Below are 14968 nucleotides of genomic sequence, written 5' to 3' on the forward strand. Positions count from 1 at the left end.
ATAGTTTACCTGCTTTTAGAAAACAAAACAGAAATATCAGTTTTTATAAGAGATTGTGAAAATAGTTGCAGATTCGACAGGGAGTTTTTACTTCAAGTAATGTAGGCACCTCAGAATTTTAAGGTATCAACTTCAGTAATTTCATCCTTCTGTGGTTGAGCTCAATAATTCATTCCTTTTACTTGCAACATTGGTACTGTTCCATCATCATCATTTAACGTCCGCTTTCCATGCTAGCATGAGTTGGACGAATGACTGAGGGCTGGCGAACCAGATGGCTGCACCAAGCTTCAATCTTGATCTGGCAGAGTTTCTATAGCTGGATGCCCTTCCTAACGCCAACCACTCCGAGAGTATAGTGGGTGCTTTTACGTGCCAGTCAGGCGGTACTTGCAACGACCTCACTCGAATCTTTTACACATGCCACCAGCACAGGTGCCAGTAAGGCGATGCTGGTAACAAAATCTATAACACTGTTAGTAAATAAATTGTGTGAACAGTAGACTAAACAAATGTCAGAAATACTGGAATTAAAAGACTTACTGTTTTGCCCTTTTCTGGGACTAATGCATCCCAAATGCTGCTCATTGCTCTCTGTATCTTGGGGTTAGGATCAAATTGATAGCGATACAGTTTAGGTACAATCTGTGGAAGATAAGGGGCCAATTGCTCTCCAGCATATTGTGCTATGGTACTAAAACCGAATGCTGCACCCTGAAATAGTTAAAAACAGAAAGATGTTCAGAAAATAAAAATTTAAACATGAAAATAACATAAAATAGAATAAACATGGAGAGTCTTTTTTTTTTTTGTTTCATTTTATTTTTAATAGTGTGAAAATGAACTCATTACAAAAATATAAATATTAATAAATATTCTTCATGGGCTTCATGGAGGAGATGACAAAAGCCTGAGACTTGTGGTGATTTGCTGTACTTGGAAAGACACATCAAGTTAAGTAAAATCGTGGCCATCCATCCAGCCATCCATACAGGCATGTTCTTTATGGCATACCCTCACTCCCTCTCCCAGCTGAGGAGAAAAACAGCATTTGTTAATGAGAACTTAATGAAAATTTACCTTTTTAGAGTTCCATGCAGCCTGGTGATTTGCCAAGTGCATGAATTTATAAATGAGATCTGGTTGGTTCAAATCGGTGGCAATGGAACAGAGTTCTTTGTATGTGGACATGGAGCCACTGAAATGAAAAAAAAAGAGACACAAAGCATTTCAGTCAGGAGAGCAATGAAATATTTCACAATAACAAATATCTACAACATTGTGGATTGCTACTTGTTTCAGTTGTTGGGTCGTGGCTAAGCTGGAGCACTACCTTGAAGGGTTTCTGTTGAACAAATCATCCCCAGTAGTTACTTTTTAAGACTGATAATTATTCTTATTTCTTTACTGCCCACAAGGGGCTACACACAGAGGGAACAAACAAGGACAGACAAACAGATTAAGTCGATTATATCGACCCCAGTGTGTAACTGGTACTTATTTAATCGACCCCGAAAGGATGAAAGCCAAAGTCGACCTCGGCGGAATTTGAACTCAGAACGTACCGGCAGACGAAATACTGCCAAGAATTTCACCCAGCGTGCGAACGTTTCTGCCAGCTCGCCGCCTTAAGACTGATAATTATTCTATCGCTCTCTTATGTCAAGCTGCTAAGTTATGAGGACTTAAATAAACCAACACTGGTTAAATATTGGGGGAAGGTGGACAAATACAGAACCATAGGCATAGACACACACACACACACACACACACAGCAAGCTTCCATTTGATGTCTGTTTACCAAGTTTACTCACAAGACATTGGTCAGCTTGTTCATATAATACAACACCCTTGCCCAATGTGTCACATATATAGTGGGGACCGAACTTGAAACCACGTGGTTCCAAAATGAGCTTCTTATCAATACCATGACCATATCAGAGTATTGAACAGAACACCTCGTAGTATTTATTCTGACCCAATGTACTCTTAGTTCGTATTCTGCCAAGGTTAACTTTGCCGTTTATCCTTTCAGGGGTCAATGAAAAAAAGGACTGACCCAGAGTGGTGGCCTTGGTGCCTGAAATAAACATCCTTGCCAACACACTGACCGAGTGTCGTAAGGCAAATTCTTGAAACAGTGGCCAGCACTAAATGGATAGTACTAGGCAGAATTGAGGCATGAACTCTTCCAGCCAGATATAAGCCCTGGTAAATAAATGAATGAATGAATGAACTGTGGATCCAGCATGGCTGAATAGCTAAGAAGTACACTTTGTAATCAAGAGATCCCTGGTTCAATCCTTGGGCAATTTTCTTTTTTTCTTTTTTTTTTTGTGCCATAACCTCAAATCAACACTCCAAGGTTTGTTAGTGAAATTGGGACGAAGGAAACTGTTTCAGAAGTCTGTCAGGTGAACTGACCTGAAATTCAAAACAGCCAGCCGCCTTGTCACACACTGATCCCAAGGAAACATGTATCTAGCAGAAGAGTCCACTTTGTTGCATTACATTACATTAAGGGTGCATGTTTCTGTGAAATACTCAACCACTTCACACATTAATACACTGAGTAGGTCACTTAATTTATCAAGCAACTCAATGTCGCAGCTGATGGATGTTTCATTAAAGAACATTTTCCCATTAAAACGGTCTCATCATCATCTATCCGCTCAGTCGAAGTTGACTCTCGGTTACTCGATGGATCAGTGTCCTTCAGCCAGTTCTATCCTGGGTCACTTCTTTCAGATTGGCTATGTCCATTCCCGTATCACTCTTGATGGTATCAAGCCAGTGGGTTCTTGGTCTGCCTCTTCTTCTCTTGCCACTGACCATTCCGAGCATGATGTCCTTCTCCAGGGATTTTCTCTGCATAATATGACCAAAATATGTCAATCTATGCTTGGTGATCCTAGCTTCTAGCGATAGTTTCGGCTTGATCTGGTTAAGAACTTCTCTATTGGTGAGCCTCGCTGTCCATGGAATCCGTAAAAGTCTTCTCCAACACCAAAGCTCAAATGCATTAATTCTCTTAAAACGGTACCAATCTCAATATTATTTCACTGAAACCTCATCTTTATATATAAAATTGAAGTTGTGTGTGTGAGACTCTATCTCCTCCGATTTAGATTCCTAACTACTCCCACATTTTGTGGTGCAGTTTAACCAAAAGTGGGTATCTTATAGTCGTGATTCATATCGAGCCCTTCTGGGTATTAGTGCATGTCTATGATGAGTCTACGATTTAAAAAAAAATTTACCATAATTTTTTCCCATTTTTACGGTATTTTCTTTGCTATTATATAAGGGAAGTAACTCTCTAAAAATGCTTATATAGTTATTTCCCTTACAAACCTGAGCAACGCCGGGCGATACTGCTAGTCTAATATATTCCTAGTTTTTATGATATCAATTTCTCCTAAAGTCATTACTATCTCTTCTCTCTTTCAACAGTAGAGGCTTTTTTTATTGTAAGATATCAAGTGACTGCACTGGTCATCATCATTCATCATTGTTTGACCATGGTCGAGACAATGGAATTTACTGCACTGGTGCTGGTGGCATCAAAAGAGCATCCCCAAAATTTGAACTCAAACTGTAAAGAGCCAGAAGAAATATTCCCTTATTCTCTTATATGTTTCAGTCCAATGACTGTAGCCATGCTGGAGCACCGCCATTGAGCACCTAGGTTTCCCAAGCGGTCACCCACCTAAGTACTAACTAGGCTTGACATTGCTTAACTTCGGTGATTGGACGAGAACCGGTGCTTTCAACATGATAGTATTTTTTCCCAGTACTCTAAGAATTGTACCAATCTACCAACAGTAAATAAATAAATAAATACATGAATAGATACATTTCAAAATTTGAAATAAGTCTTACCCTTCAGGAGTTTTTCCTAAACTGCCAGCAGAAAATACTTCAGTATCACCTGTAACAACTGTCTTTGAGCTAGAATCATAAAAGACAAAAAAAAAATTAAAAAAAAAAGAAGGAAGGAATATTAATATATTTAGTGACCAAAAAAGAACAGCCAAAAAAAAAAAACAAAAACTTCAGAAATGTCCATCAAAAGAACTCATTAAGTTGTGATAACTTTTACGTTTTTTTTAAAGACTTATTCACTGTTCATTTCTTGTGCATATTCCCTGTACCATTCATGCAATTTTCATTACTTTTTCTGAGGAGTTATAGTGCATCTCAGTACTGTACACAAGTTCATTATGTATATTATATTATTGAATCGATTTAATCTATATATATATATATAAAGCTGAAGTTGTCTGTGTGTGGAAGGTTTGGTAGCCTTCAACTAACACTATCTCCTCCGAGACCCTGCGGCACAAGTTGACCAAAATTGAGAGTATGATAGAAGAAGGCTTGCTCTTCATTCCGTAGAAGAAAAAATTCAAATCGGACCATGTTACGACCAAAAATTATTTATATCAAAAAGGTGTTTTTTTTTCTCTGAAAATCCATATTTTTTTACAATTTTTTGACTGCTGTGTTGCCATTTTTCAGTGTATTTCAACCAGAAAAATGTTCACTTAAAGAGAATAACAAGCTACATAATGCAAAATTTTTACTTTTCAAAAATTCCAATTCTAAAGGGTCGAAAAGAAAACAAACCCGAGCAATGCCGGGCTATACTGCTAGTGAAATATAAAAGTAAGAAATGAAGAATACAAATATAAACATTGAAAAATAGCTGTCACTTACCGTTTCCCTGTAAGAAGTGTGTCAACGAGTCCTGAAACTAGAGCATCTTTTTGCTCGGAAGAACAGTTCTCATATACAAGTGATAAGCCTTTGGATGTGATGTCTTGGGTGATTTCTGTGATGGAGAAGAAAATAGGTTAAAACAAAAAGAAAAAAAAAGGAAATAGTTAACTGAAGGTGCAGCCATGACTGAGTGATTAAGAAACTAGTTTTGCAACCTTGTGGTTCCAGGTCCCATGGGACAATGCCTTCTGATTGAATTTGGTAGGCGGAAACTGTGTGGAAGCTTATTGTTTGTTTGTGAGCGAGGGGAAGGAGGGAGGGTGGGCATGAATTCATTAGTTCGTTTGTATGTGCATGTGTGTGTTCTTTTATTCTTTTATTTGTTTCAGTCATTTGACTGAGGCCATGCTGGAGCACTGCATTTAGTCAAACAAATCGACCCCAGGATGCTCTTTGTAAGCTTAGTATTTTTTCCATTGGTCTCTTTTGCTGAACTGCTAAGTTACAGAGACATAAACATGGACTTCGTATGTTTTACCCTGGTGTCACTTTGATGGCACGCACTGCCTTCTCACTCAATAATAATAATGACAACTATGAAGATGAAACGAAGAAATGAAATTAAATATCACAATGCATCAGCATCATTTAATCCAAAGTTTTCACTCCTTCACCCTGTTATGGGAGACATTCTTGAAATACTTACCATCATTTTCTGACAGCATTGCCATGAAAGCAGCCTGAATGTTTGGTAGACGTTTTTGCAAAGCAGGATGGGATCCACAATGTTTTACCAGAGACAACAGCCACATGCAGGCAGCCTGTATTGAATGAAAATGAAGGACGATTATAGTAAAACATGTCTGTTAGTGTGCATAAGCATGCACTCTAAAATAAGTTCTATCAACTAACTATTTAAAGTGTTACAACAAAACACCTCAATCAATAAAATAATCTAAAAACAAGCAAACAAGATTTAAAGATGGAAGAAAAAAATAGAAAAAAAAATGGAATAAATAAACTAAAGGAAACGCATGCACATATATCCCTTTCTCTCCACTGATGATTGTGGTAGCATATGAAACATGATGACTAATGTTAATATTTAATATTGGTCTCAAATTTTAGCACAAGGCTGGCAATTTCAGGGTAGGGCTTTAATCAATTAGACTGCCCCACCCCCCACCCCGGTGTTCAACTGGGTATTCCTCAAGGCCACTCAATGTTAGTCAAGACTAACATTGATTAGCCTTCAGAAATACCCATGTACACAATGTCTTTCTTGGCAATAATGGAGATGATTTGCTATTGCAATTAGAAATGTGCAATTAGTGATATAAGGTTAAAAAATTCTTATTCAACTCTCCTAAGTGTCAAAATAGCTATCTTATAATAAGTAATTTATACTTCTATAAACAAATACGAATACTGTTGCTTGGAACAAACCTGCCGTATAAATGGGTTATTTTTAACGATGTATTCATTAAGGATCTTCAACAAGTACCATTCTACATCATCCCCTTTATCAGCTACTGATGCCTGGAAGAATAAAAAAAAACAGAAATGATTATGTTATTGCATATACATTAGAATATATTTCTTTACTACTACCCACAAGGGGCTAAACAAAGAGGGGACAAACAAGGACAGATAAGCGGATTAAGTCGATTACGTCGATTACATCGACCCCAGTGCGTAACTGGTACTTAATTTATCGACCCCGAAAGGATGAAAGGCAAAGTCGACCTCGGCGGAATTTGAACCTAGAATGTAACGGCAGACGAAATACGGCTACGCATTTCGCCCGGCGTGCTAACGATTCTGCCAGCTCGCCGCCTAGACATTACATTAGAAAAGTGAGTGTGTATGGTTTAGGGGTTAAGGGAAAGCATCCAAGATGGAATTTAACATTGCACAATAATTTTTATCTGATGTTGTCTACACGCTACATATACAACACATATTGCTCTTCAAAAATGGGAGTTTATGAAGTCTAATTGATAACCTGTAAATCTACAAAAGGTAAATATAACTCACCTGGAAATCAGAGCTTGATGCCAACCAGGTATTTTTACGACTTGGACACTTTATTCCCTGAGCAGCACACACCAGTGCTTCTCCAATAGTTAAATGGAGGTCAATTTGTTTCGCCTGAAAACAACAATTGGATATGGTTTCTTTTTGTTTCATTCAGAGTAAGACGCATGGTTGTAGTGATAAATTATATGGTTATTGACAATTTGTCTATTTTTGGCATTAGAATTTTTTTCTTTTGCTCTTGTTTATAAGTTGTTTATATCTATATATAAGTATGTATATATGTATATATTATAGTATATGTTATATATATATATATATATATATATATATATATATATAATATATATATATATTATATATATATATATATAATATATATATATTATAGTATATGTTATATATATATATATATATATATATATATATATATACATATATATATATATGCATATTTATCATAAATTATATATATAAAGTACTAAATACCTGGACTACTCCCATCAGCCCTTCAATGACCATGTGTCTGTAAGGGAACTCTTCATCTCCAATACATAAATGTCCAAGACTCATAGCAGCACGTTCTTTATTCTAGAAGAAATAAAAAAAAAAATACAAAATTAATAAAGAAACCATTCTGAGAAAAGATATACAAGAGAATTATCACCATCATTTTTATGTCCATTGGTTTCCAAGCTTGTAGGAGTTGGGTAAGACTTATTGAGGGCAGTATTGATGCCCTTCTTGATGTCAGCCCCTACTTGTTTTCAGGTAAGGTACTTTTATCTTTTACTTGTTTCAGTCACTGGACTGTGGCCAAGCTGAGGCACTACCTTGAAGGGCTTAGTTGAACAAATCAACCCCTGTACTTGCTTTTTTTCAAAGCATGATACTTATTCTATTAGTCTCTTTTGCTGAACTGCTAAGTTATAGGAAAATAAACAAACTAACACCAGCTGTTGAACAATGGTAGAGGGAGACACACAAACACACACATTATATATATATGTATGTATGTATTTATAAATAAGGATAATATCGATATTTAAATATCGGTATTATCAAGTGGCCAGCATGGGAATAAATACCATACAAAGGTAATAATTTTTTACGACTAAACATAAGGGTGTCTGAGAGACACCACCATGCTGAAATAGCATGAACATTTAAGGTGGTTCTTAGAGTCAGGGATTTGACTGCAATTTCGGCATGGTGGTGTCTCTCAGACACCCTTATTTTTAGTATGTATGTATAAATACACAATAGGCTTCCATACAGTTTCCATCTATCTACAAAATTCACTCACAAGGCATTGGTTAGCACAGGGCTACAGTAGACGGCACCTGCTCAAGGCAATGCAGCATGAACCTTGAACTACCCAAACTGCCAGACTTATTGTTAAACAAAAAGGGACATAAATGATATGTCCAAACAGTGTCAATATAAGGAGATATTTTTCCTAATGTGCATAAGCAGTGGTTAAGCAAGGCCCAGCTTCCAGAACCTGCCCTCTAGACACGGCCATTCTGAACAGAAAGTGATGTTTTGCATTTGATAGAATTACGAGGGGATAACCTGTTATGAGTTCATTCCAGATGGTCGAACCACTGATACCAACCTGTATTCCAAACAGCTGGAGGGGGATGTATGGCCACGGTGCAGCAAAAATACCTGGCATTGGTAAACAGAAAGTGAGCTCTTCTGCAGCAAGACAACACAAGACCTCATACTACTCAAGCAGCCCAGAAATAACTCTAGGATTTTGATGGAATTGAACTGATGTCCCATCTATGGGACCTAGCTCCCTTGCTTTATTACTTTCTTACTTTTTCCAATCTATGGGTCACTTCCAGTGCTTGCAACACTTCATCAAAGAGGAGGTGGAAGCTTCAGTGAAGGAGTTTTTTTGGCCTTGAAGGACAAGAACTGGTATCAGCATGGAGTCAAAGAACTAACAGAAAGGTGACTTCAGACAATCCAACACGATGGCCTCTACATTGAATTCTAGTCTGCTTTTGTTGTAATTTGACGAATAAAGCAAATAAGTTAACCAAAATATTGCAAAACTCTTAACTCAACATAATATTAGAATTAATAGCTAATATTACTATGATTTTGCAATGTTATATTCATGCAACCCATGGTGGTGAAACATGGACTACAACAAAGAGAGAAGAGCAGAGATTGGTAACAGCTCAAAGAGCCATGGAAAGGTCAATGCTTGGAATCTCGTTGAACGAGCACATCAGTAGCGAGGTGATCAGAGAGAAGTCTGGCGTGAGGGATGTCATTGTAGAATATACACACAGTAAGTTTAGATGGGCTGGACACGTCACCCGGCTCACCGATAATCGGTGGACCCGTGCAGTTGTCAAGTGGTACCTGCGTGAGTGGAAACGACCACTCGGAAGGCCTCCACGACAGCGGAGTTATAATTTCAGGAGGGTGATTGGGATCACGTGGATGAGGAAGGCGCGATCCAGAGAAGAGTGGACAGCGTGCTATGACCAGCAGTATCAAATGGATGCCCAACGGACTGGTCGGTCAAGGTGATTACTATGATTTATATAAAAAAAAGAAGAAAAATTAAACCAACCTTCATAGCGTCCTTATCTCTTGTTGACTGGACAAGACTCAACAAACTCTTTACAACTGATAATTTTGTTGTTTCTTCTGAAGCTTCTTGGTTTTCACTGCCATTCGCCAACGGCAAGGGGCCACTTCTTCCGATTTCACTCAAGGCCAAACAGACCCCATGACAAAGAAGGGGGTTGCTCTCATCCAAAAACTTCACTAATCAAAGGATGAAAATAAAAATATTTGATGTGAAATTTTTATAAAAATGAAGGTATAGGTGGGAGTTGTTGGAAAATCTGTAGCTAAGGGGGTGGGAGGAATAAATTAATGCAAATAGTTTTTTTTTTATAAAAATTCAAAGCCCAGTTCATGATAAGAATTGAACAAATAACATGTGTATGTTAGTGATTGTATGTGTTTGTGTGTACATGTGTGTGTGTGTGAATGTTTATATTCTGTGTTCTCAAAGGAAAGCATTGAGCAAAAAAAAAAAAAATTATTACATACTGCGTGGCACCTTGGGCAAGTGTCTTCTACTATAACCTCGGGCCGACCAAAGCCTTGTGAATGGATTTGGTAGATGGAAACTGGAAGAAGCCCGTCGTATGTATATGTATATATATGTGTGTGTGTATATGTTTGTGTGTCTGTGTTTGTCCCCCCACCATTGCTTGATAACCGATGGTGGTGCGTTTACGTCCCCGTAACTTAGCGGTTCAGCAAAAGAGACTGATAGAATAAGTACTAGGCTTACAAAGAATAAGTCCTGGGGTCGATTTACTCGACTAAAGGGCGGTGCTCCAGCATGGCCACAGTCAAATGACTGAAACAAGTAAAAGAGTATGCTGACATATTCTAAGAAATCATACTGTAGATCTGCTTTTGAAAACAAGTGGATTAAAAGAAAATCCATCACTTAAAACAAATAAAGGTTAGCAACAGGAAATGCACCATATTCATGCAACCCATCCTAGCTTCAAGAAAAGAAAAGAGATAATACCTAGTTTTTTAAGAGTCTTTGTCATAGCAGCATACATTTCCTTCTGACCATCTTCCTCCATGGCACCCGGCCTGCTGTTATGGCTCAGGTAGCAACTGATGATGTACCCCAAAATCAAAATAGATGAATGCTGCAGCTGCACATTCTGAAAATAGAAAATATATTAGATAACTAGCAGTATCGCCTGGCGTTGCTCGGGTTTGTAAGGGAAAAAACTATATAAGCATTTTTAGAGAGTTACTTCCCTTATATAAACCGAGCAAAAAATGCATTAAAAATGCGAAAAAATGATGGTAAATTTTTTTATCATCGTAGACGCGCGCTAATACCCAGAAGGGCTTGATATGAATCACGACTATAAGATACCTGCTTTTGGTTAAACTGCACTGCAAAATGTGGGAGTAGTTAGGAATCTAAATCGGAGGAGACAGACTCTCACACATACAACTTCAGTTTTATATATAAAGATTAGCAAAAAAAAAAAGAAAAAATAATAATAATCGCCGTCGTCATCAGCATTTTAACATTCATTTTCCCCCCATGTTTGCATGGATAGGAGGGAATATGTTGAGGCAGATTTTCTACAGCCAGATACTCTTTCGTGTTGTCACGAAAGATTGGAAATGGCAGACACCACTTGCATGATAGCAACACCTGCTTACAACTATCACGAGATGTCAAGGCAAGGAGACCAATAACACACACATTATATATGCATGTGTGTGTGTGTGTGTGTAATGTACACACAAACACAGTGGGCTTCTTTCAGTTTCTGTCTACCAAATCCACTCACAAAGCTTTGGTCAGCCTGAGGCTATAGTAGAAGACACTTGCCAAAGACATCACATAGTGAGACTGAATCTAAAGTCATGCGGCTGTGAAGTAAACTTCCTATCACACCAACCACGCTTGTTAGTATAATAATAATAATAATAATAGTAAAACATCTTAAATGAAACATTAAGTAATTGATGCTGAAGTTTACAATGTCAAATAGTTTCCACTTTGACATAATACATTTAAATAATGACATAACTTGCGATAAATCTTTGATCTAGGTATCCTCAATGACCACTGGTTCCATTGCTCTTTTTGTTATCTTCATTAAGCTAAATATTTTTTGTTTTGCTTTTCTGTGTGCAGTCCTTCCCCAAAATACATAATGTATGCGGTAATGTCCTTTATTATTATTATTGTATATATAACATAAATCAAACATGTAGCTTTCTGTGCATTTTGTTTGCAGAAAATAAAGAAATAACAGTAATAACGTTTAATAAATGTTGCTAACTGCAAGTTATGGATGATTTAAGGTATTTTCGTGCCCGACATCACAAAATGCGTCTAAATAAACATCCTGGACAGCAAATAGAGACTCGGACATTGCTTAGAAAATAATTTTCATTTTTAACCTCGTATATAGTATGCACTAGGGCTTTTGACCTTTAAATTTTGGGAAAAAAATGCAGATTATACTCGAGGATTTACGGCAAGTAAGGTTGTTCCTTCTCAGTCTTCCATACAAAACATGTTTAGCTCTGGGAAAATATTACTTTATATATGGAAACAGGTGAGGACTGACAACAGGAGCATCTGGCTGCAGAGAATCTACCTCAACAAATTTTGTCTGATTCATGCAAGCATGGTAAAGTGGTTGTTGAATGATGATGATGATGAGATACCAGAGGGGGGGAAAAAGTTTTGCTTAGAAATAAAATAATGAATGTTTACTTACATTAGTATCGAGGTTTTCATAGAATTCAGATATACTCTTTACAATGGAATTATTATCTGCAGTATTGTGTAACACAATTGAATACAATTGTGCAGCGTGTTCAGTCATATCATCTTTGGTTGAACAAGACAGACGCTATGGAAAATCAAGAAGAACATATATTACACACAAATTTCAACATACACACACATCTATTAGCCTAATATATATATTTGTTTTAACCATATCGCACATGGAATTAAGAAGTGGGCATTTTAAACTGGTCATGTTGCATATATATGTATGTATACGTTTGTATATGTAAGTATTTGTATATGCATTTATGTTTCTCTCTGCGTATATTCCACTGATGAGGCAAAGCATTTCTAAATGCAAAGTCAGAAATCCGGGATCTGGAATTATCCAGTAATTTTTTACTAGTTTCATTTTGTCTTCTCTCCTTGTGCTATATGAACACTTAAGGTGGTTTTAGAGTCAGATCCTGGCTGCTATTTTCAGCATGCTGGTATCTTGTAGATACCCTGAGTTATAATTATATATATATATACACATATAGTTTCTATTGTTCTATTTTAGCTTGTTATACCATGTGGGCAAAGACTGAGGATTGTGTGAAGTCATTAGATTTGTTATAAAATGCTGTTTGAGTTGTTTTCATTGCATGAAACTATTAGCAGTTCATAAAAATATTTACTGTGTTTATTAAATAATATATATATATCTTACAAACAATAACTCTGAGCACCTTTTCAAACTCCACCTGTCTAACACCTGTGGACATGTTTACAAAGTCAGAAAACAGCACAGTTCCCATGACTTTTGGAAACATTTTTTCCCGCTAAGAGTTGCTGAAGCATGGAACAAACTGCCGGCATCAGTTATTAGTTGTCGGAGCACTGCATCCTTCAAAACTTCCATGCTTCCTGAGATTCGCCAACACTACACCTGATTTTCTCCCCTCCATACACACACAAGCTTGTATCTGACTCATAAACTGTTCACTTTCCAGACATTTGTACATTACTGCATATGCTTTATACGCACTTTTGACAAGTTGTGGTGCACCTGAGCACTGTATACAATAATTTCATTATATTATATTATATGTATATACATACATGTACAACATCAATTTTCCAGACACTGATGGCTCAGAACCTCTTCTAATTGGTACTAATGTAAGCTAATGTGCAAGTACCTGTATTTCATTTAATTGTTGAAATTTAAGGCAGTGAGCTGGCAGAATTGTTAGCACACTGGGCAAAACGCTTAGCAACATTTTGTCCATCTTTGCATTCTGATTTCAAATTCCACCAGAATCAACTTTGCCTTTCATCTTTCGGGGTCGATAGAATAAGTACCAGTTGAATACTGGGGTTGATATAGCCAACTTATTCCCCCCCACAAAACTGCTGGCCTTGTGCCGCCAAAATTTGAAATCAATATTTGTTCAATTCAGAGTGCACTGACCAAGGAGACAACTCCTGGCTTGGAAAAATGAGTAATCTAGAAAGGCTTTGGAACCAAAGATTCTGGGAAATCTTCGTTGTACTTGTATATTAAGCTAATCAGACTGCATATTCTGTTATAAACCTCATAGAAATTTCAGTCATTCAAGACACGAATCTTTAGTGAACAGTACTTGAGAAACAGGAAAATGCAATGCCACAATAAATACTGATTTCAAATATTAGCACAAGGCCAGCAATTTCGGGGGGTAGGAAATAAGTTAGTTACATCGATCCCCAAAAGGATGAAACACAAAGTCAACCTCAGTGGATTTTGAACATAAAGACAGATGAAAAGCCGCTAAGCGTTTTGCCTGGCATGCTAACAATTCTACCGACTCATCTTCTTCCAGCAACTGTTACATATTGTGAAACAAAATGCTCTTTCGTATTGTCAACAGCAGATTTTTATATAAAAACTGTCCAGCATTATCATCACAGTGATTTGCTTTTGTCAGGTAAACTTAAATGATGTTACTTTATTCTCACCTTTATCCAGTCGAGTTGATTAGAGAACAAAGAAGCAAGGTAGGTTGGTGCTCCTGCTATCACTTCTAGTAAACAGTACATGAGACGTCCATCTGTATAAAATATAAACATACAACAACATGAGCAACAATGTGGAGCAAGTCAATTTCTGGCTTTTGGTTTCCATGTTCTCTCATCAATAAAGTTTTTATTTTTGTCTAAAACCTCCTTCAAATGAGCTGAATTTAATTTATACATAAACTTATTTTTTCTTTAAGCCACTGATACCAAAATTATTTTTATGTTTCTTCGGTTTATGAAATTTAAATAAAATATCCGCAGGAGTGGCTGTGTGGTAAGTAGCTTGTTTACCAACCACATGGTTCCGGGCTCAGTCCCACTGCGTGGCATCTTGGGCAATTGTTTTCTATAGCCTCGGGCCGACCAAAGATTGTGAGTGGATTTGGTAGATGGAAACTGAAAGAAGCCCGTCGTATATATGTATATATATATGTGTATGTGTTTGTCCCCCAAGCATTGCTTGACAACCGATGCTGGTGTGTTTATGTTCCTGTTACTTAGCGGCTCGGCAAAAGAGACCGATAGAATAAGTACTGGGCTTACAAAAGAATAAGTCCCGAGGTCGAGTTGCTCGATTAAAGGTGGTGCTCCAGCATGGCCGCAGTCAAATGACTGAAACAAATAAAAGAGTCATGTCTGATCATAAGACATGGCTGTGTGATTAAGAAGTTCACTTTGCAACCAAGTGAGTTCAGCTTCAGTCTTGCTGCGTGGCACTTCGAGCCAGTATCTTTTGTTACATACTCAGACAAATGCCTTGAGTGCAACTGGCAGACAGAAACTGAGTAGATCTCCCCCACAACACACATGTATATGCGTGTGTGCTTGTCTTTATGTTGG

The 14968-nt window shown here is 37.3% G+C and overlaps 1 protein-coding gene across 1 annotated transcript in view; it reads right to left on the reverse strand.

The window, feature by feature from the left end:
- The window catches only part of LOC115222137 (proteasome adapter and scaffold protein ECM29), a 92696-nt gene that overhangs the window by 27258 nt on the left and 50470 nt on the right, over window positions 1–14968 (reverse strand). The window contains exons 18-29 of the mRNA XM_029792271.2: window positions 14069–14160; window positions 12072–12206; window positions 10337–10481; window positions 9356–9552; window positions 7249–7350; window positions 6760–6873; window positions 6169–6261; window positions 5429–5543; window positions 4720–4834; window positions 3883–3951; window positions 1081–1198; window positions 544–714 (exon numbers count right to left, since the gene is read on the reverse strand). Of these exons, the coding sequence (XP_029648131.1) occupies window positions 544–714; window positions 1081–1198; window positions 3883–3951; window positions 4720–4834; window positions 5429–5543; window positions 6169–6261; window positions 6760–6873; window positions 7249–7350; window positions 9356–9552; window positions 10337–10481; window positions 12072–12206; window positions 14069–14160 (1466 nt within the window). The remainder of the gene's footprint in view (window positions 1–543; window positions 715–1080; window positions 1199–3882; window positions 3952–4719; window positions 4835–5428; window positions 5544–6168; window positions 6262–6759; window positions 6874–7248; window positions 7351–9355; window positions 9553–10336; window positions 10482–12071; window positions 12207–14068; window positions 14161–14968) is intronic.

Source organism: Octopus sinensis, linkage group LG19 (assembly GCF_006345805.1).
Source record: "Octopus sinensis linkage group LG19, ASM634580v1, whole genome shotgun sequence".
Lineage (NCBI taxonomy): Eukaryota > Metazoa > Mollusca > Cephalopoda > Octopoda > Octopodidae > Octopus > Octopus sinensis.